The 20,972-nt window shown below is 44.4% G+C and overlaps 1 protein-coding gene and 1 long non-coding RNA gene across 4 annotated transcripts in view; one reads left to right on the top strand and one right to left on the bottom strand.

Moving 5' to 3' along the window:
- MED27 (mediator complex subunit 27) overlaps window positions 1-20,972 on the top strand; it is an 83,215-nt gene that overhangs the window by 58,940 nt on the left and 3,303 nt on the right. Inside the window, exons 5-6 of one of the 3 annotated variants that reach the window (XM_065436679.2) lie at window positions 7,788-7,895; window positions 20,724-20,765. In XM_065436679.2, coding sequence (XP_065292751.1) covers window positions 7,788-7,895; window positions 20,724-20,765 — 150 coding nt within the window. Of the gene's footprint in view, window positions 1-7,787; window positions 7,896-14,572; window positions 14,746-20,723; window positions 20,766-20,972 lie in introns of those variants that run through there. The other 2 variants (XM_065436690.2, XM_065436685.2) reach the window with 2 other exon arrangements.
- LOC139046949 (uncharacterized) lies at window positions 3,425-7,170 on the bottom strand. The gene is made up of 3 exons (XR_011507001.1): window positions 7,071-7,170; window positions 5,596-5,656; window positions 3,425-3,486 (listed from the first exon to the last, which is right to left on the bottom strand). It is a non-coding gene; the product is annotated as an uncharacterized lncRNA (long non-coding RNA).

Raw genomic sequence — 20,972 nt, 5'->3', positions numbered from 1 at the left:
TCCTGATCGCCCTCAGAAAAGAGGGCGCACCGAAGATGTTTTCCAGTTCTTTGGACGGCAAAGACTGAACTTCCCACGGTACCATGTCATCCACTCAGAGAAATCCGATAAACAAGTACGAAATATATCCCTTTTTCTAGTTTCCAAGTCCTTAACTGATGTCCTTAGTCCAGGCTACAAGGTATCAAGGCTGGCAAGTGGTGATCTCCTGTTAGAGCTGCATGATCAGAAACAATACGAAAAGTTGCCCATTCTAGTGTCATTTGGGGATGTTCCATTGACAGTAACTCCACACCGCACTCTGAACACCACCCGCGGCGTTGTCTCTGATGATGATTTGCTCCAGCTGACAGAGGCTGAGCTCTTGGAGGACTTCAGTGAGCAGAATGTTGTCAATGTCATAAGAATTAAGATGAGAAGGGATGGCAAAGAAATTCAAACGAAGCACCTAATAATCGCCTTTGGTTCAAGTGTTGTACCCGAGTCAATTGAGGCCAGGTACAATTTCTCCGTGTTAGGCCATACGTGCAGAATCCCCTCCGATGTTTCAAGTGCCAGGGTTTCGGCCACAGTTCGCAGAGCTGCCGAGGCCGCCAGACTTGCGCGAAATGCAGTGCCCATGAACACACCTCTGAAGCTTGTGAGAATTCTCTCCACTGTGTAAACTGTGATGGGGAGCACGCCGCGTACTCGTGGTCGTGCCCATCCTGGAAGAAAGAAAAAGAAATTGTAACAATTAAAGTAAAAGAGAATATATAATTTAAGGAGGCACGCAGGCGGGTTTCATACCTGCCTAAGAAAAGCTTTGCCGATGTGACGTGTCAGGGGGCAGCGACACAAAGGCTTCCAGCAGCTGTCTGACCCACACACAGTGAGTCGGCAGTTACACCACCGGCCCCCGCAGCGGTTGCAGCTACCGCTGCTTTGTCAGCCGAGGAGAAGGGACCATCGACCCCGAAGGTGGGCGCAGCCGAGGCTGCCTCAACCTCCCAGGTCCCTTCCAGCGCTGGCAACAGCCAGCGTAGCCCAATCCCACAGGCAGCCCCATCGACATCCGGGCTGGTGGGCGCAGGGTCCTTGCCCTCCGAGGCGAGGCTCTCTCAGGAAACTTCTCGCTTGCAAGAGCGCGTGTCCGGCGAATCCCAAGAGGCAGTGGACACTACACCTATCGACACGGTGCACCAAGCACCTAAGGGGCAGCGAAGTTCCCTCGAACGCTTCAAAAAGGGCAAAATCCCCATTACAGGGCCTGGAAAGAGCTCTGTAATCTAAGGCATCACTTCTGTTTCTGTATACACAGCACCAATTTACTTTAAATATGGATACACAAATCATTCAATGGAATGTCAGAGGTCTTCTTAGAAACCTTGATGATGTGCAAGAACTCATCCACAAACACAATCCAAAAGTGCTGTGTTTACAGGAAATACACTTAAAATCCAAACACACAAGCTTTCTCCGAAAGTATGTTACGTTTCGCAAAGATTGCGATGATGCCGTCGCATCATCGGGTGGTGCTGCCATTGTCACTCATAAATGTATAGCCTGTTAACCTTTACAGCTACAAACGCCCCTTGAAGCAGTGGCTGTTCGAGTTGTCCTCCTAAACAAACTCATCACCATTTGCTCGCTTTACATACCCCCACACTACAAGTTAAACAAACATGAATTTCAGTCCTTTATAGATGAATTGCCAGAACCTTATGTTGTTCGTGGCGATTTCAATGCGCACAGCTGCCTGTGGGGCGACTCTCGTACAGACGCGCGAGGTCGTCTTGTTGAACAGTTCCCCTTTTCTTCTGATGCATGCCTGCTGGATAAGAAGGAACCCACATATTACTCACTTGCAAACAGAACCTCTTCTTCAATAGATCTTAGTATAGTTTCCCCGTCTATACAATCCTTATAGGAGCTACCACTTCCCCTTACTGCTAAGAACATCTAAAGAAAATGAATATCCTCCACAACCTCCTAGGTCGAAGATAGATACAGCCGACTGGGAGAAATTTCGAACTCTCACTAGCATCTCATAGGCTGATATGTCTTCTTTAGAAATTGATGCTGCTGTGGAGTATTTTACAGCATTCATAATAGATGCCACATCAAAATGCATATCCGAAGTAAGTGGTTTGGCATGCAAACGACGTGTACCGTGGTGGAACAACAAATGTAGGATTGCCAGTAGGAAACAGAACAAAGCGTGGGGATCGTTACGCGCCCCTCCCACTGCAGAGAATCTTATTAACTTCAAAAAAGTAAAGTCTCAAGCCAGGAGAATGCACCGACAGGCCAGAAGAGAGAGTTGGCAGAAGTTTTTATTGGGTATCAACTCTTATACAGATGAGGCGAAAGTCTGGAACAGGGTGAATAGGATAAAAGGACGACAAACATATTCACTCCCTTTGGTAAACACAGAAGGCAATACCCTGCTTGATCAGGCAGACTCACTTGGGGAGCACTTTGAGAGGGTGTCAAGTTCCACCAATTATTTAAAAGCCTTTCTCAAATATAAACAAATAGAAGAATGTAAGCCACTCATAAGAAAGTGTCGGCAGAATGAACCATTCAACTGTCCTTTTAGTATTGCAGAGTTGAGACCTGCATTGAGCGCATGCAAGAGCTCTGAACCGGGATCTGATAGGATCATGTATGGAATGCTCAAAAACTTACATAGTGATACGCAAGTTACACTACTTACACTTTTCAACACTATCTGGGATGCAGGGTACCTTCCAACCGCATGGAAAGAAGCCATTGTGGTCCCTGTTTTGAAACAAGGCAAAGACCCTTCCTCAGTGGCAAGTTACCGCCCGATAGCCCTGACAAGTTCCATTTGTAATGTATTTGAAAAAATTATAAATCGGTGACTCATCCATTTCCTTGAACTGAGCAAAATGCTTGATCTTTATCAGTGCAGGTTCCGCGAAGGGCGCTCCACAACCGACCATCTTGTACGCATTGAAGGAAATATCCGTGATGCATTTGTACACAAACAATTTTTCTTATCGATATTCCTCGGTATGGAGAAGGCGTACGATACAACCTGGCACTACGGGATCTTGAGGTATTTATCAGAAATGGGCGTTCATGGTAATATGCTAAACCTAATAAAAAGCTACTTGTCCAACCGTACCTTCCGTGTAAAAGCCGGCAATGTGCTGTCACGTCCTTTTACACAAGAAACTGGTGTACCCCAGGGAGGCGTGCTCAGTTGCACACTCTTTATTGTTAAGATGACCACACTTCGTGCTTCCTTACCACCGGCCATTTTGTATTCCGTCTACGTGGACGACATTGAAATATGTTTCAAATCCTGTAACCTCACAGTGTGCAAGAGACAGGCACAGCATGGTTTGAACAAGGTGTCAAAGTGGGCAGAGAAAAATGGATTTCAAATCAATCCTCACAAGAGTTCTTGTGTTCTGTTTTCAAGAAAGAGAGGCCTGGTTCCGGATCCTTGCTTAGAACTGTGTGGACAACAGATACCTGTAAACAAAGAGCACACATTTCTAGGTGTTATACTTGACAATAGACTCACGTTCGTCCCACACATTAAACATCTTAAAGAAAAATGTCTGAAAACAATGAACCTAATGAAACTTCTATCGCAGGCTATGTGGGGTAGTGACAGGAAGTGCTTAATGAATCTCTGTAAGAGCCTGATTCGGTCACGATTAGATTATGGTGCCGTGATGTATCATTCTGCCGCCCCGAGCGCGCTAAAGATGCTGGACCCTGTTCACCATCTAGGTATCCGCTTAGCCACGGGTGCTTTCAGAACAAGTCCCATTGAAAGTTTATGTGTAGAATCAAATGAGTGGTCACTTCATCTGAAGAGAACATACATCAGCCAAACATATTATTACGATATCATCGAGCGATGCTCAAGAAACGAGCCGTCGCGAGCGTCTGGCCTAAAGGGCGATCGTTGATGTCGAAAATATCTCGGTAGGACAATACTTGGCAAAACTCTTCAGCCTGCGCCGAGGACAGGTCCGTCGCAACCATTTTCTTTATATTGGGGATTGGCACCCGAGGCTGGCGCGAGGGGCCTGCTAAGCTCGCGAGAACCATCGGTCGATAACGCTACCACTGGACACTGTGCTTTCGTCCGCCACAGCTTCAACTAGCGATTATGCCTGTGATGCAATTGCCCATGCCGACCACACTCACCAACTTGCGCGCGCTCGTCTACAAGTGTCTCAAGACAAGCAGAAGCAACACTACGACCTCCGTCACCATGATGTCCATTTTGTGTCCAGCAGCCTCGTGTTGCTTTGGTCACCTTTGCGTAAAGTTGGCCTATGTGAAAAACTCCTTTCTTGTTACACAGGTCCATATCGCTGCTCCGCAAAGTGACTGATGTCACCTATGAAATCGTTCTAGCCACGCCCACTATGTCCTCTGCTGTGACAACCAGTGACATTGTCCACGTCGCCCGACTCAAGCCCTACAACTCTCCACATGCCTTGGATATTTAACAGCACCGTGACGGTGCTTTTGCCGCTGGGGGGGTAGTATTACGATATCATCGAGCGATGCTCAAGAAACGAGCCGCCGCGAGAACGGTGATGAAGTTGGTCGGTGCGCTTGGCGCAAGCGAGTGTCGGCCTGGCTGCCTGGCTCCTGTGTAAATAGCCTGTAAATAGCCTCTTCTGTCTGTGTCTTTCAACACGCAACAATATTTTCTGAAAGTCCACTCTAATCCTCAACATTTGTGTTTTAATACCGTTAACGATATGACATATGCTACACTCTATTGTAATCGTCCCTCCGTGAGACAGCCTTTCTCGCTGCATGTGAGGGAGCTTAGTGAAGAAATGCATGTCCCACTCTTGAGCTTCGCCTAATGCAACCAGCCAAGCTGCTCCCTCCTTGGGAGTGGCAGCTGATACAATGCGATATATATTTCACTCAAGTTACAAAGCACATTCCAGAGATTGAAATCCAAATGCATTTCCGGGAACTCCAGTACAAACACTCCTGCACGGAGTTGTACACAGACGCATCAAAGTCACACGACAGGGTGTCCTATGCAGCCGTCGGTCCATCCTTCTTGGAATTCGATGTACTGCATCCGGAAACTAGTATCTTTACGGCTGAGGCCTACGCACTATTGTTGGCTGTGAAGCATATCAGGAAATAAAAACTCCAGAAATCAGTTATATATACGGACTCCCTTAGTGTTGTGAAGGCCTTGATGTCATTCTGTAACCACAAAAATCCAGTAATTAATTAACTCTATTCCATTCTGTGTAAAGCGTATACAGGTAACCAGCATGTCATCATATGCTGGGTGCCAGGTCATAGGGGCATCGAAGGTAATGTTCTGGCGGACCAGATGGCCACGTCAGTTGCATTGCATTCTGTTAATCTCACTGCTGCAGTCCCAGTCACAAATCTGAAGCCCCTCTTACAGAGGAAACTACGGAACCACTGGCAACGCCTGTGGGACGCGGAAACAAATAATAAGCTCCACGTGATAAAGCCACAGTTAGGATTCTGGCCCTCTGTAACAAAATCACGCTGAACAGATGTCCTATTCTGTCATCTCAGAATAGGTCACACATTTGGCACCCATAATTTCCTACTCACCGGAAATGACCCTCCAACCTGTGGTAGATGCGAGGACAGGCTTACCGTCCTCCACGTCCTCCTGGAGTGCCGAAAAGCCAAAGTGGAGAGAAAGAAACATTTTCCTCTTGCATACCGTTACTACATTCCTCTTCACCCGGCTATGTTTCTTGGCAGAGAACCGCTTTTTAACATCAAGGCAGTCCTCAATTTCTTAAATGATGTTGTTCTACATGTGATAAGCCAATTAAGCTCGTAGAGCATCCTCGTTCCAGAGGATGCCGCTGCGATAATTGTGTTGCATAGCACATGCCTCCAGACCCTTGTGTTTCAAGGGCTCTAAGGAGGCAGTAGTGCTCTAGCCAATCTTATAACCTGATATATTTTTACACATCGTATCATTCTTTTTAAATGCATCTTCATGTTCATAGCTCACGTCATACGCCATTGCCATAATCTTATCATACAGATTTTACGTACTTTAGAGCGACAATTTTTTAAGGCACATTTACAGCCACATCACTCCAACTTCATAGAACTCATTAAGTATACTGCAAACTCATTACCATGGACATGGCGCTCTTTGGCCATACTTGGCCCTTGCGCCATTAAAAATCAAACATTAATTCATTCATTCATTCCACATGTTGCTGCTCACATGTCAGAGGCCAGGATGTAATCATTATCGTGCCCATTGCGGCTCATTTCTGGCCTTTATTTTGCATCACTAAAGCAGACGTTGCGTAATATTCCCCCACAGTCACACATGCTAGAGTTTAGGAGGGTGTAATACTTTTTGTAAGCATGCTTCATGATTATTTGAAAAGCCTGAAAAGTACAGAAATGTAAATATTTTTTTAGGCATGTCATGCCACTCCCCAACAGAAAAAAGTAGGCAATGTTGTATAAAAATTTGTTGATATGGAGAATGGCAGCACATATGACTGAGTTGTAGCAATATCTGATGCCTGCCTGACTACTACTATGTTTTACTGGTTGTGTGTGCCCGTGGCAACCTTCAAAGTTTGAGTGTGTTCATTTGGTGGTGATATATCCTTGTGCATTAGGTGTTCGCTTTCTCTCTTTTTACTGAAGATTTGTGCTATTATCTATTCATTGCAATGGTGGTTTATAAAACTGCTGCAATACCTGCTTGGTCAGCTAGGTTGCTCCCATTGAGGATGATATTAAAGAGACACTAAAGGCAAATATTAAGTCAAGCTAAGGTGATAGTGCTTGAGAATCTCTGAGATGTCAATGTTATCGCGAACAGAGCCCTAATAATCGAGAAATTGAAGTAAATGAGCATGATTAGAGACTCCCCCGGGACATTCAAGTACTTGCACGATGACGAAAGCACTCCTCAGTTTAATTCTGTCACTAGTATTCAACCACTTGTTGCAAAAAAACATCCTTGTATTGTATTTTGAGACAAAATAAAATGCTACTTGCCTAATTCTATTTATTTTTTAGAAAAACAAACTCTTTGAAATTACCTTTTACAACGACGTGGGAGGTCGAAAGGTTTCGTTCTCGCTCGACTCTGCGCCACCCATGCTTTCGCGTTTCGGTAGGTTTGTCATTGCGTAGTCCTGCGCTGGGTTTTGCTGGCTCGGGAAACTCTCACGAACTGCAAGTAGCAGAGAATTCAACTTCCATGTGATGTCGCGGGATGCCCGAATGGTCTACGTCACTTGAGCAAAGAGCAGCTGCGGTGGCGAATCCACCGCTTCGTCTTGGCTTGGTATCATCATCTGTCGGGCGCCATTCTACTCACCGACGGCAGCAAAGGGTATAATGGCGTATGCAACATCACCACTCCCCTCGTTGGGTGACGGGAGATTTGAATTGTTAAAAAGGTATTCGGACCCTTCAGATGCAATTTTCCCGTGAACTAAGTCTTTTCTTAGCATGAAACAAGTGTTACGAGGTTTATGGAATGGTATTTAAACAGTACACGTCGACTTAGTATTGGCCTTTAGTGTCCCTTTAAATAGGTGCTAAATTGAAGCCATGGCATTCTTATTTGGATTGACAACAGCCATGTTTGCTTGTCACCTACACTTTGGCTGAGTGCAATTGTGCATTTACCCTTTAAATATAGCTTGTTTTCATGTTCCTCGTGCGCCGGTCTCCTGCATGACAGCGTAAAATTCTGAGTAGCTTTTTTTGGTGGTACAGGTGGTGTACATGTGTGTCTTCTCCATCTCCAGATTACACTGAGCCGGACCTTGAGAGCACTGGTGTGTCTTCGTGGCCTGATCATAGAATGGGTGCTGGTGAAGGCATTTAATGAAGACTTTTATACAGATGATGACCAGGTATCGCTTGCTTATGTGATGCATGCATTTCATTTGTGTGTTGTTGAAGATGGGCTGCTTAAGGTAATACAAGAAAATGGTGCTTTTCTATGAGGCAAAGAGCAGATGACTCACATGAGAAACATCTAGCAACCAAACTCTAGAAAGGGGGCAACTAGTAGCAACCTGGCTAGGCCATGCTTCGGTTTGCACATATATTCCTATCTTCAAATGATGCATCATCTTGAGAACATGTCGGCATCAGCAAACATGCAAGGTTTATGATAAGAGAAAACTGTAGTTGTTCTTGCACTAGTGAGCCATCCGTATCATTGTTCAAGAAAGAGTTGGCGTATCTTCAGAAGGATTTATAGACTTTTGTTACTTTGCAACATACATATGTACAGCCTTTGTGAAGAGTATACAGGCTACTTTGCACCTTTGCCATATGTGTCGTTCATCTATATGATGTGGTGCTTGTGGTATGTGATTTCTTTTCATTTCCCAGGGCTTTGGAATTTATAGCATACCATAGGAACTCATTTAAACAATCTTTAGTGAGTATGGCAGTTGCAGGCAACATAGCCTGTTGTGATCGTGCATTGACCCCACGGAACCAGTCACTCATGGAGAATGCGACAGCCAAGGGCATGGTAAACGAGCCAATGCCCTTGTCAGAGTCATCTCGAACTGTGGTGATTTATGGTAACTAGTTAGACACCGTCACACTGGTTTGGGCTTTTTGCAAAGTGACATTCCTTCAAACAATTTCATGGTGCCTTTCTCTCCTGTCGTTGCTTCTACAATGGGGACTTTGTATTCGGGGTTCGCGACCCTCTCCACGTTCGTGTGCCGTGCTGTTAGAATGTTTTGGGCTAAGCTCTCCTCAGATGAAAAGGGCTGCAGACTTCCGGATTGGCCAGATATGTCGTCACCCATCTCCTGACACCTGATTGGGGAAAGGTGATATGACCGGGACGACGGAAGGGATAAGAGACGAGATAGACAATTTGTGAGAGATTGGCTGCTTGAACTTCAAGTGAACTTCTGTGCATCATTCCTATAAGTTTTTGTAAATATATAAACATTGGGCTCTAAAACATTGTGGGTGTCGGGCCAAGGCCTACGATCCTTACTCCACCAGGCTTCATGAAGTTCCCACATTTTCGGACCCCCGGTTGCAACACTATATACTTTTGACAAAGACTGTACATATATAGAGTCGATCCCAGATATATGAAACTCGGATATATAGAATTATAGTCTATATCGAACAGTTGTAAAATACCCATGAAAATCCCATGCAAAAGTATAACGCTGTACTACCAATGTCTCGAACTTCCGTTCACTGCCACATTCAATATATCGAACGTTGCACCACGCCATGCCCGTGCAAGTGCACTTCTCCTAAAAGGAATGCAATCACGTCTCGTGCAGTCGGAAGTATTTAATCCCGATGTTCAAAATGGCATCGTTATGCCACATGCTGTCAAACAAGAAGTGGGCCACAACAATCTGGAGCCCCCCACTGCAGCATACCTCATAATCCACTGTGCAGTTTCAGGATCTTAAACTCCGCAATTTAATTTTTTACAGGCAGACCATTTTTCATTAAGTCTATGGAGGTACTCATTTGGTCAAAGTTACTGACTGCCTAGTTGACAACTTGTGATAGATTGAAAAAGTTTGACCTGCATTTGAATAAATATCATCCTTTGTTTAGCTTTTCAGGCCCCAGTTAACACTTTGTTGAGATGCTGATGTTATTTAGCTGTAGCGAGTCCAAACCTTTGGTACCTGCTGGTAGCTGCATCCTTGAACCGCACAAAGCAACTTTTCTTCTGATGTAGTGTTAACAGTGGTGTCGTCGCACTTTTGTTTCAAGGATTAAAATTTTACCTTGCTATAGTGATATTGGACGAGAACAGATCAGGAGCTATGTAGTGTGCAAGTGTGATTTTCATAATTTAATGCATATTGTCACGAAAAGACAACTGAAGATGTGCCCGGCGTCGGCGAGACAGACAGTTGTACAAGATGGCGTACAAAAAAACTCAAGCCGGTGTCCTCAGCCTCTACTTCCTCTTCTTCAGCACCCGCCCCTTGCCGAGCGTGCGTTCCAATCACAACTTCTTTCTCAGCGCTGGCTCGTGACACTTAGCAGCATTATTCCCCCGCCAAAAGAAAAGCATTGACCTAATGCTTACTAACCTACGATGCTTACTAAAAGAAAATGGAAGTGTGGAAGTCGTATGAGATCTGGTTGGGGCCGCCTTAACGCACAAAATACGGTTTGAGGCGAATAACATGCACTATTTCTGAGTGGTGCTGTCGACGCCGAGGCGATGCGGCACCATCGGGAATGACCTCATAGTTCACTAACACGGTGTATCACTTTGTAGGGTCCAAAGTATCTACTAAGCAGTTTCTCAGAACCCCTGGAAACAGATTGGAGTCCACACCCAGACTTGGTCACCTGGCTGGTACTCGACTTGCCGATGACGAAGGTTGTAGCGTCGTGCGTCTGTACTCTGCTGCTTCATGATGTGTATGCGCGTGAGTTGACGAGCTTCCTTTGTGTGTTGAGTGAGTTTCTTGGCGTTGGAAGTAAATGATGCCTCGGTGTTGTGTGGGAGCATAGTGTCTAGCGTGGTCTGGACCTCGCGCCCGTAGACAAGACGGAACGGTGTGAATCGTATGGTTTCCTCAATGGCGGTGTTGTACACAAATGTAACGTATGGCAAGACTTGATCCCATATTTTATGCTGGACGTCTACATACATAGACAGCATGTCAGCAATGGTTTTGTTTAGCCGTTCCGTCAGTCCGTTGGTCTGCGTGCAGCTCAGCTCGAATATGTCCTCTATCAGTTGGGCTGTAAAGGCAGTTCCTCTGTCGGTGATGACATGTGATGGAGCACCATGTCTGAGGACTATGGGATCGATAAAGAACTGGGCAACTTCGTAGGCCGTGGCACGTTGTACAGCTTTCGTCTCGGCGTAGCGTGTTAGATAGTCTGTAGCGACTATAATCCACTTGTTTCCACTGGCTGACAAGGGAAAGGGTCCCAGAAGGTCCATGCCGATTTGATCAAACGGTGCGCTAGGTGGTGCGATGGGTTGGAGTAACCCCTCGGGCTTCAAAGACGGAGATTTCCTGCGTTCACGGCAGCTCACAGCAGCTTTGCACGTAATGCTTCACCGTGGTAGAAAGTCTGGGCCAGTAGTACGTCTGGCGTACTCTTGCAAGAGTACGGGAAAATCCCAAGTGTCCAGAGGTGGGCTCATCATGGCAGGCTAGGAGAATGTCATCACGGAGGGTGGCAGGTACGACCAATAGATACTCTTTGTCGCTGGCACTCGAGTTTTTCTTGTAGAGGACACCCTTTTGGAGGCAGAAGGTCGAGAGACTGCAAGAAATGTGTCGTGGGATTGTTGCATTCTTGCCTTCGAGGTGATTGATGAGAGGGCGTATTTCAACGTCCTCGCACTGCCGTATGATCAGGTCAGATGCAGTGAGGGCCCCAAGGAATGCGCCATCTTCGTCCATGTCCTTATCGTAAGTTTGACGGGAGCGCACGACAACGTGTCCGCATCTTCGTGTTAGTGGTCCGATTTGTAGATGATGGTAACATCGAACTCCTGCAGATGGAGACTCCATCGAGCAAGTCGCCCGAATGGGTCTCGTAAGTTGGCTAACCAACACAAGGAATGGTGGTCTGTCACCACCTTGAAAGGGCGACCGTAGAGATAAGGTCGAAATTTCATGATGGCCCACACAACCGCTAGACACTCTTTCTCAGAGGTGGAGTAGTTGATTTCGGCACGTGAAAGGGTGCGACTGGCGTAAGTGATCACTCGCTCAACGCCTTCCTGATGTTGAACGAGTACAGCGCCAAGACCGATGTTGCTTGCGCTGGTATGCGCCTCGGTGTCAGTGTCCTTGTCAAAGTGGGCGAGGACGGGTGATTCCTGCAGGCGCTGCCGTAACTCGGTGAAAGCTGTGTCCTGCTCATTTGTCCAAACGAAAGGTGTGTCTTCTCGTATGAGGCGTATGAGTGGTTCGACGATCCGGGAGAAATTAGCGATGAAGCGACGATAGTACGCACACAGACCGAGAAAGTAGTGTACTGCTTTCTTGTCACGAGGAGTCAGAAAAGCAGCGGCAGCAGATGTTTTATCTGGGTCAGGCTGGACGCCATCGGCGTTCACGACATGCCCGAGACACTTCAGCTCTTCGTAACCGAAGTGACACTTTTCTGGCTTTAGTGTGAGATTAGCGGAGCGGACCGCCTTAAGTACCGCTTCTAAACGCTTCAGATGTTCTTTGAAAGTCGCCGCAAACACGACGGCGTCATCTAAGTATACTAAACAACTGTGCCACTTCAGACCTGTCAGGACAGTGTCCCTCATTCTCTGGAATGTGGCCAATGCAGAACACGGGCTGAATGGAAGTACCTTAAATTTGTACAGTCCATCTGGGGTAACAAAGGCATTTTTTTTTGCGATCTTGTTCGTCAACTTCGATTTGCCAATATCCACTCTTCAAATCTATGGATGAAAAATACCTGGTTCGCCGCAGTCGATCTAACGAATCATTGATCCGCGGAAGCAGATAGTCTTTTTTTGTGACATTCTTCAACTTTCTTTAGTCAACGCAGAACCGAAGCGTTCCGTCTTTCTTTTTGACGTAGACCACCGGCGACGACCAAGGGCTTTGGGATGGTTGTATGACGTCATTGTCAAGCATTTCTTTCACTTGTGCATTAATCACATTGCGCTCTTTTGCCGATACATGATAAGGCAGTTGTCGTATGGTATACATCCGGTATGGTACATCCGGTATACCCCAAGGCTCCATCCTCGGACCCCTATTGTTTCTAATTTACATAAATGACCTTTCGACCTGTATTACATCAACAATCGGGCTATTTGCCGATCGTGTCCTCTGCTGCGTAATAACTAACCCTCATGATTCTTCTAACTTCAATCTGATCTTGACAGCATTACTTCTTGGTGTTCACTCTGGTCCATGAAATTGAATGTTAACAAATGGAGAATAATGAGGATTTCCCGAAGAACTGCTGACTTGACTATCCCTGTTTATTCCATTACTAATTTTCAGTTGACATCTGTAAATACTTATAAATACCTGGGTGTCCACATAGATAACAATTTATCATGGAATACTCATATTAACTTCATTAACAATGTGAATTGCACTCTTGGTTTTTTGCGACGTAACCTTGCTTTGGCTCCTGTTTCCTTAAAACTTCTTTGTAAAACTTTAATCAGGTTGAAGCTCAAGTACACTTCTTCAATTGGGGATCCTCACTCCTCTACACTTGTAAAAGCACTGCAAGCCATACAAAATCATTCAGCTTGGTTCATTGTTGCTAATTATTCTTGCACCGCCAGTATTACTTCAATAAAAATTTCTCTAGACCTTCCAAACCTTTCTATCAGAAGGAAGCAGGCCCACCTATGTCTCTTTCATGTCTCTATGTCTCATGTCTCTATGTCTCTTTCAGTCTTCTTTATGAATCCTGAACTGAAACGCAAATTATTCTCGTCACCTTGTTACCTTTCATCCCGTGTCGACCATAACTTCAAAGCTCAAGTGTCGTTCTGCCAGACCAACGTGTACTTCCATTCCTACGTGCCGAAGACATCATCCAAATGGAATCACCTCCCTGCCTAACCATGAGCATGCATCATTCAAGACTGCCATTTTGAACTTGTCACACCACTCCTCTCTGTAACGCCGCAATGGCATTGAGAATATTGAATAACTAAATAAATAAATGAATAAGTAAATATTTTACGTCTGCCCAGCATACATGATTGAGTGACAGGCTTTAACCTCTTCACTGGCAACTGTTAATAAAAGACCATTGTTGGAGGACTTTATTCTGTGTCCTTCGCTTAAAGTCCCTCAGTGAATAAATGTAGTGCCATGCCTGCTGCCTTCCCCCGCTCCACACTTGTTTTTCACTCTGCCTGGGCTCCGCCTCAATGTTGGCATCGCCAATATTGTTGCAATGTAGCAGACGATCTTGGACATTTTTGCGCCTCTGGGGTGTTAACTGCAGTCGGGTTTTTGCAATTTCTTTTGTTTTTCAAAGAAATTATGCCCTTAAGGTTTACTTCAACAATAAAAGATTGAAACATGTGTGTTCTCTTGTTATCAAGCAGAATGATTGCGTGGAACACGGGCTGAAAGGAGCCACGCCATGCTAGATTTTGCGCACATGTCCTTTTTCTCTAATTAGGGCGTGTTCGAGCGCAGTTCCAAATGCTTGGTACGGGTAGGAAAGTTCTCAGAAAGCAGGGCTGTCATAGTACTCGCATGCTTTTAACTGTACCTTATCTGGTGTGGTGTGCCTGTGTGTATATTGTGCTTAGTTTTTAACGTGATAATGTTAAGGAGCCCGTGTTGCCAAAAATGTGGCGTCAACATCCTGCATCCGGTGTCATCTCGGCAAAAACTTTTTGAACCACACATACCCAGATCTTTCATGTGACGCAAGGAATTGACTGAACTAATTTAATTTCTCAAGCTAAAATATGTGGAAAAATCTTAAACTACGACTTACGTACAACCTACAGACATGATAGATCTCAGATTGTAATTTGAATATACGAGAAAACATAATTCTCTTACGCGAAAACTAAAAAAAAAAAAAAAACTTTTTCCAGTGTTTCTACAATGCACAGACCGGGGATGGCATCCGCCATTTGTGCATGCCGGCGCGTAAATGTCTCCGAGTCCACGGAGCGGCACGCCTGCTTCTTTGACGCACTTCCAGATGGCGCTTGCCTCCGTCGCATCGCGGCCCATGCAAGAGGCCGCATTTCTACCAGAAAGCCTGCCTTTGTGCATAGCGTTCGCCATGAGCGTTTCCCGGTAAACATTACAGTTACGTTTCAGTTGCCAGGAAGTGTGAGAAGTAGTCGGGGATCTTTGAATACTATCATGTTCCACTCTTGAAGGCGAAGCTTAAGCGTCCTCCAAATTTTGTACAACTATATACGTTAGTTTACTTTCCAACATCCCTGTGCACTTGACACCATTGAGATAACTGGGATTTAGTATTACTGCAAAGTATAACACAATTCGACAAGTGGTGCACTCCAAAGCTTATAGTCAGTCATCTCTGGAAGGACCCACTGCATAGGCATAATGGCTATGGCATTGCACTGCTAAGCCTGAGGGTGTGGGATCAAATCTCGGCCACAGTGGCCACATTTCTTAGGGGGGGAAATGTAGAAACGCTGGTGCACGTTAACGAAATCGAAGTGGTCAAAATTAATCCAGAGTCTCGTACTATGGTGAGCTTCATGGCTTTGGCACATAACACCCAAGAAGTTAATCAATCTTTGGAAACTTTAGGCACAGTGCCATGGAGATACTCTACCTTTTAGTTCAGATAATAAGATCATAAATGCAGCTGTTAATGGAAGAGCACAAGTGTGCTATTGCTTGTTTTTAATAGCAGTTTTCACATTTTATGTGTGTGCACGCCATATGGTCATTTCCAGCAAAATGCAGTCATCGTCACAGATCGCTGCACGACACTTCTGCAGTGTGGGTTCACTTAAGCATTATTCCTCTTAATGCTTATTGGGCTGTTTCGCTGTGTAGTCGCTTTTGGTGCGCATAAGAAACATTTGCATCCGCAACCCTATGATACGTTACCTGCTTGCCAGAGCGGATGAGATTGATTCTTTTTACACGGGTACTCTTTCGTGTAAGTCTGAATTTCTTCTGAAACTAGCTAAATAGAAAAGTGTATAAAATAGCTGACACTTAGCATCTCAACTCAAAATGCTTCGTTACTACTCATGATGTAGCCACAACCTTGTAAAAAGCAAGTTTTAAATTATCGATATAATGGAATTATCCTCTGCTTAACTGCAGAGCCAACACAGCGGGCAAACCAATGGACAGATGTGGCATCGGCTGGATGAGCATGCATTAAAAAAGCCTAAATTTACTTGCCAACGTCCCCACGTACTCGATGCCATTGACAGAACTTGGATTTAGTATGACGGCAAAATAGAACACAATGCAACAAGTGGGGCACTTCAAAGCTTATAGTTGACAATCTCTGGAAAGACCTGCTGCTGTGGCATAGTAGCTATGGCATTGCACTGTGGGATAAAATCACGGCCACAGTGAAATACAAAAACGCCCCTGTACCATGCATTGGGTGCACGTTAAAGAAATCCAGGTGCTCCAAATTAATCCACAGTCCCCCCACTATGGCGTGCCTCATAGTCATATCGTGGTTTTGGCATGTAACCCCCCAGAATTTCATTAATTAATCTCTGGAAAGTTTGCACAGTGCCATGAAGATACTCTACCACTTAGTTCAGATAATGAGATCGTAAATGCAGCTGCTAATGTGAGAGCATAAGTGCATTTAGTTTGTTGTTGCTTGTTTTTAATAGCAAGCGCCACATTTTATGTGTGTGTGCCATATGGTGATTTCCGATAAAATGCTGTCATCATCAGAGATGTCACTACGACTTAGGGGGATTTCTATTTACCCTACAAGATATACAATTATGGTGGTCTGTTAAAAGCTTGTGCAGTCACTCCAGTGCATTCGAATTGCAGTAGAACCTCCTTCATACGTTTTGGAAAAAACCACAAGAAAAACGTACTAACCGGGAAAACGTACGATCCAAAGTAACTAAAACATTTGTCAGACTCGACTATTGTTGACATCTACGTAACGCGAAGCGTCGTGCAGATCGTGTCCGCAGGAGACGCCAACACACGTCCAGCTGGTGGTCCTTCGGCGGCCCGAAACGCGTTTTGTTATTTTCCTATTGCTTGGTGTTTTAAAAGGGCAAAGCGAAAGTGAGCTGGTGGGCGACACCGGATGCCACTGAAGCGAAACATGATGCCCACCTCGCACCGCCTGCAGCAAAGAATGGCAGCACGTTTGGATTATCACCTACTAAAAGCATGCAGTATGCTGCCAATGGCGCTACGCACCACACGCTGTAAAACAGATTGGTGAAGATGCTTATTGCAATAGGTTTGACGGCGATAGCTGTGAATGCAGTGTGCGACGTCCTTGGAGGGGATTTGCTGCTACCGGAGCAAGGAACTGTATGTGCCATCGTTTTCATGTGAGACAGGCGGCTATATACTGTTCTTGATTGTGCGCCTCATGCCTTTTCTTATTCACATGGGTTCTAGCGGCCAGAAAACATATACGATCGCAGTCTGCAGCAGGGAACGACTGCGTGTTTCAGTTATCGCCTATTAAAAGCGTGCGCAACGCTTTCAACGGCACCGTGGACTGTGAAATGGATAGGCGAAGGTGCTTATCGCAATAGGATTCGCGGTGATGGCTGTTAATGCCGCGTGCGGCGAGCCTGGAGATGTGCTGGTACTGAAATGACAAACTGAGTGTGCACCGGCGTTTTCAAGTGAGACGGGCGGGCGGGTATTGTGGTGAAACTGCCGCAGCAGGCAATTATATAATGTTATCGATCGCGCACACCACGCGCATTCTCTTGCTTACATGGGATCTAGCAGCCGGAAGACATATCATATGATCGCAGTTTGACGACGTACTGAACGTTGGTGCCGAAAATGCGTGTTTTCCGGGAACTATGAACTGGTAAAAATGAGCGTAATTTTATTGGGTCATTTTTTGTGTTCTCGATTGCGAACGTTGGCACCGGGAAAGCGTACGTAACGGGAACGTATCAACGATGTGCTACTGTATTTTCACTTCATGCCTCCTCACTCAGAGTGCGAGACAAATGACTTCTTTTACTATTGCATGGCAGCCCATCACGGACAGCAGGAGCCCTCAGGAAGTGCGCTATTTTGCTTGACGCCTTCGCGACAGTGGCACCACCGCACATGGTGTATGCCAACACGAATGCATGCAGCTGCAACGGAAATGGTGCCAGAGAGCCTTTTAATAAAGTGCATGTTTTTATTCCGAGCAAAAAATATTAAAATCGAAAGCACATGCTGTCACATGATGGGGGTGAGTAAATACGGAGGAGAAGGCGCACCGCTTGAGACGTGGGGAAGGGGTAATGGCAGAAAGGCGGTGCAAGGGCAATAAAGTTCAAAGGATGACGCTACTTTTGTTTATTAAGGGACTTGGACTCACCCAAGATGTGTTACAGTAACAGTACGGGCCATGCCGCAATTTCTGCACGACACAGGACTGGACTAAAAAAAGCAATTCAGACATGTAGCTGTGTTAACCAGCATTATTTAAATACAGTTTTTAACTAATAATTTGCCAGTCTCGATTGATTCATGCACCGCACCCGTATTCTTGTCATCATCATCCTCCATCCCCCTTTCTTTCCTAGCGCAGAGGAGCAGGTTGAGTGCATAAGCTAAGGCCAGCCTCTCTGCCTTTCTATAAATAATATTTCTGCTCCTATTAAAACAGCAGGAGCACCAAGCTGTGTGGATTAATCTAGCACTTGTACCCCATTTCCTTTCATAATTGGCATTCGACACTGCAGAATTTGCATGGGTAGTACGGTCCTACAAATTTATCGATCTGCACATTTTGTGGTGATCAGGTCTGGATTATAGATACCTTCTATGGAATAACATTCACATATTATGACTATGACGCATGCAGTTGTGCCAAATAACATGATGCTTTCATATCTTGACTTCCTTTATGCAATGCACTATGTGTTGGTTATGACAGTGCAAGAAGTGTGGTCACATGAATGTGTCACTCCGAGCATTCCGTGCTGAATAGCTATAGATTTTTGGCATCTCTATCTAATAGTATATAATGACTACAACATATATGAATAAGAGATTGAATTGCCTGTCATATTCATATCTTCTGCATACCATAAATGCTGCAATAGGTTTTGGTCATAGTGCAGGTGATGTGAAAAGTCGTTGCAGCTTCCACAGTGGTTCCTACTATGTATGAAACGGAGCAGTCAAGTGCCTTTATAACAAAGCACTTGGGATGTCCAGAATTCTTTGTTTACAGGCCACTTTGTTGTAAAAGCTGTTCACCATACCATGTGCATGTTCAACAAAAGAGAACTGTTATATAAAGGGCACTAAAGCGAAACATTATTAAAGAGGAGCCTTGATAAACCAGAGAAGGTGCAAGAATGAAAGACCAGTGGTGACACCTTCATGAGGTTCCTGCGGCAGCTTGCCATAAAATCATCGATTTTGACAGCATCTGCTCAGGCCTTATTAATCTCACATTGGTAAAGATTGGATACACTGTATTATAAAGGAGCCCAAGACTGAGTTCTGCAAGTTTTTAGAGCTTTTACAGTGCTACCATGATCAGAATATGGAGAAATAGTTTGAAATCCGTGTCATCACACTGACGTACTGATCCTGGCCTTTCGATGCAAATTTCAAAAAGTGAATATTTGAGCTTCATTTTCTTGCCTTATAATCAGTCTATTACTCTGAAGTCATTATCAGTCTAAATTGATTTTGTGTTTCTTTTCAAAGGATACTTGGTGAAAGAATTATTTTCAAAGAATTCAAAGGATACTTGGTAAAAGAAATCAGTTTTTTATGCATACTGCATCCGGAGGAATGTGCAAGTGCAGCCTGTCATCAGCACGCTCGTCAAGCGCAGCGCTAGTGCTAGCGCTGACGGCAACTTAGTCGTGGTTACAGAGGGCTGTAGTGACGCCTATGCGCATTCATTGTTAAGTAACAAACCAGCCTTAGGGAATGCAGAGTTGCCTTTGTCGTACAGGCAAATTCATTTGTAGTGGTCTTCACTGAATAGGCATCTGCAATGCACATGTTATAAAGGGATTTGGCCCAGATATATGACATCCTTTGTTGTACAGGGAATTTTCTTTAGAGGCATTTGTGTATAGTTTGATTAGTGAAGAGAACACTCAATGATTGTTTCAATTGATTCAGAGTTGCCTGTGTATTCACTTGATTTATTGCATTGTTTCAAAAATGTATATATTCTCCATAAAAAAGTTCGGATGTTATGGAGAATGTCTTTAACTCTGGCAATTAATCAGGAGGTGCTTGATCATAATGTTTTGGAAAACACAAATCTTCAAGGACACGTAGACACAAAATTCTGGTCTGAAAACTAAGGGCTCAGAATATTTTTGTGCTCTCTTAAGAGGAAGCTTTAGCTCAGGCCCAAGTCCGATGCCACCTATTCAAATACATGCAAAATGCAGAAACACTTTTTTGAGATAACCACTAGGGCAATTTTAATGAAGTTCGTTGCATTTGAGAGAGCAAGTTAAATTTTAGGGACTATTGGGTGCAGAATTTTTTTAAGGGAATTTTCAAAATTTGATGAATCGCAGTTCTGTAAACTCCATCCATTAGAGCATCCAAAGTGGACAAATTTGATATGTCAACTTATATCTTGCATGAATTTGTTACATTGTTTACAAGAGCTTTGCAAAAGTTCTACTCACAAATGAGTGGTCTACTTGAAAGCCATGTATAATATATCAATTTTGTCTGCTTTAGATGTACTATTAGGCGCAGTTTACACAATTGTGATATTATTTTTCGTTACAGAGTTAGAGTTGTAAACTTAATAGTTTTCTGAAAATTTTGCCCATTTTTAATAAAACATTGATGACCTAAGTCAAAAATTTGTAACCAACAGTCACTATATTTTAAGTTTTTCTTTTAAATGTAACAAATCTCAACAAATTTGGTGCATTGGTTGCCAAGAAAAATGATTTCTCCTTTCCCATGTACTTAGATAGGAGGCCCCGAGCTAAAGTTTCCTCTTAAGACACTGCTGTTTCAAGCGATGATGTGAAAACAATTCTATCTCTCATTTTCTTAAATATACTTCATACATTTTTGTAGCTCGACATGTGGTCGAAGTCTCGGTACCAGGTGTTTCAAAAGGTGGGCATACTTTCTTAACCTCCTTAGAGCATTTTTGTGCAATCATGTACAAAATAAAAGTAAATGCTTAATTGGAGAATTTTCTTTCCTGTTTTAATAGGTGACAAATAATTATATAATTCTTCAGTATAAATGATTAAGATTGAGGGCCAGTTTCAGTGTGGCTTCATGGATTGTAAGTGTCAATGTGGCAATAGCTGTTAGTGC

The sequence above is a fragment of the Dermacentor albipictus genome, chromosome 1, assembly GCF_038994185.2.
Source record: "Dermacentor albipictus isolate Rhodes 1998 colony chromosome 1, USDA_Dalb.pri_finalv2, whole genome shotgun sequence".
NCBI classification, from domain to species: domain Eukaryota; kingdom Metazoa; phylum Arthropoda; class Arachnida; order Ixodida; family Ixodidae; genus Dermacentor; species Dermacentor albipictus.
Note: the sequence above shows the minus strand (reverse complement) of the source record. Positions and strands in the feature narration are given on the sequence as shown.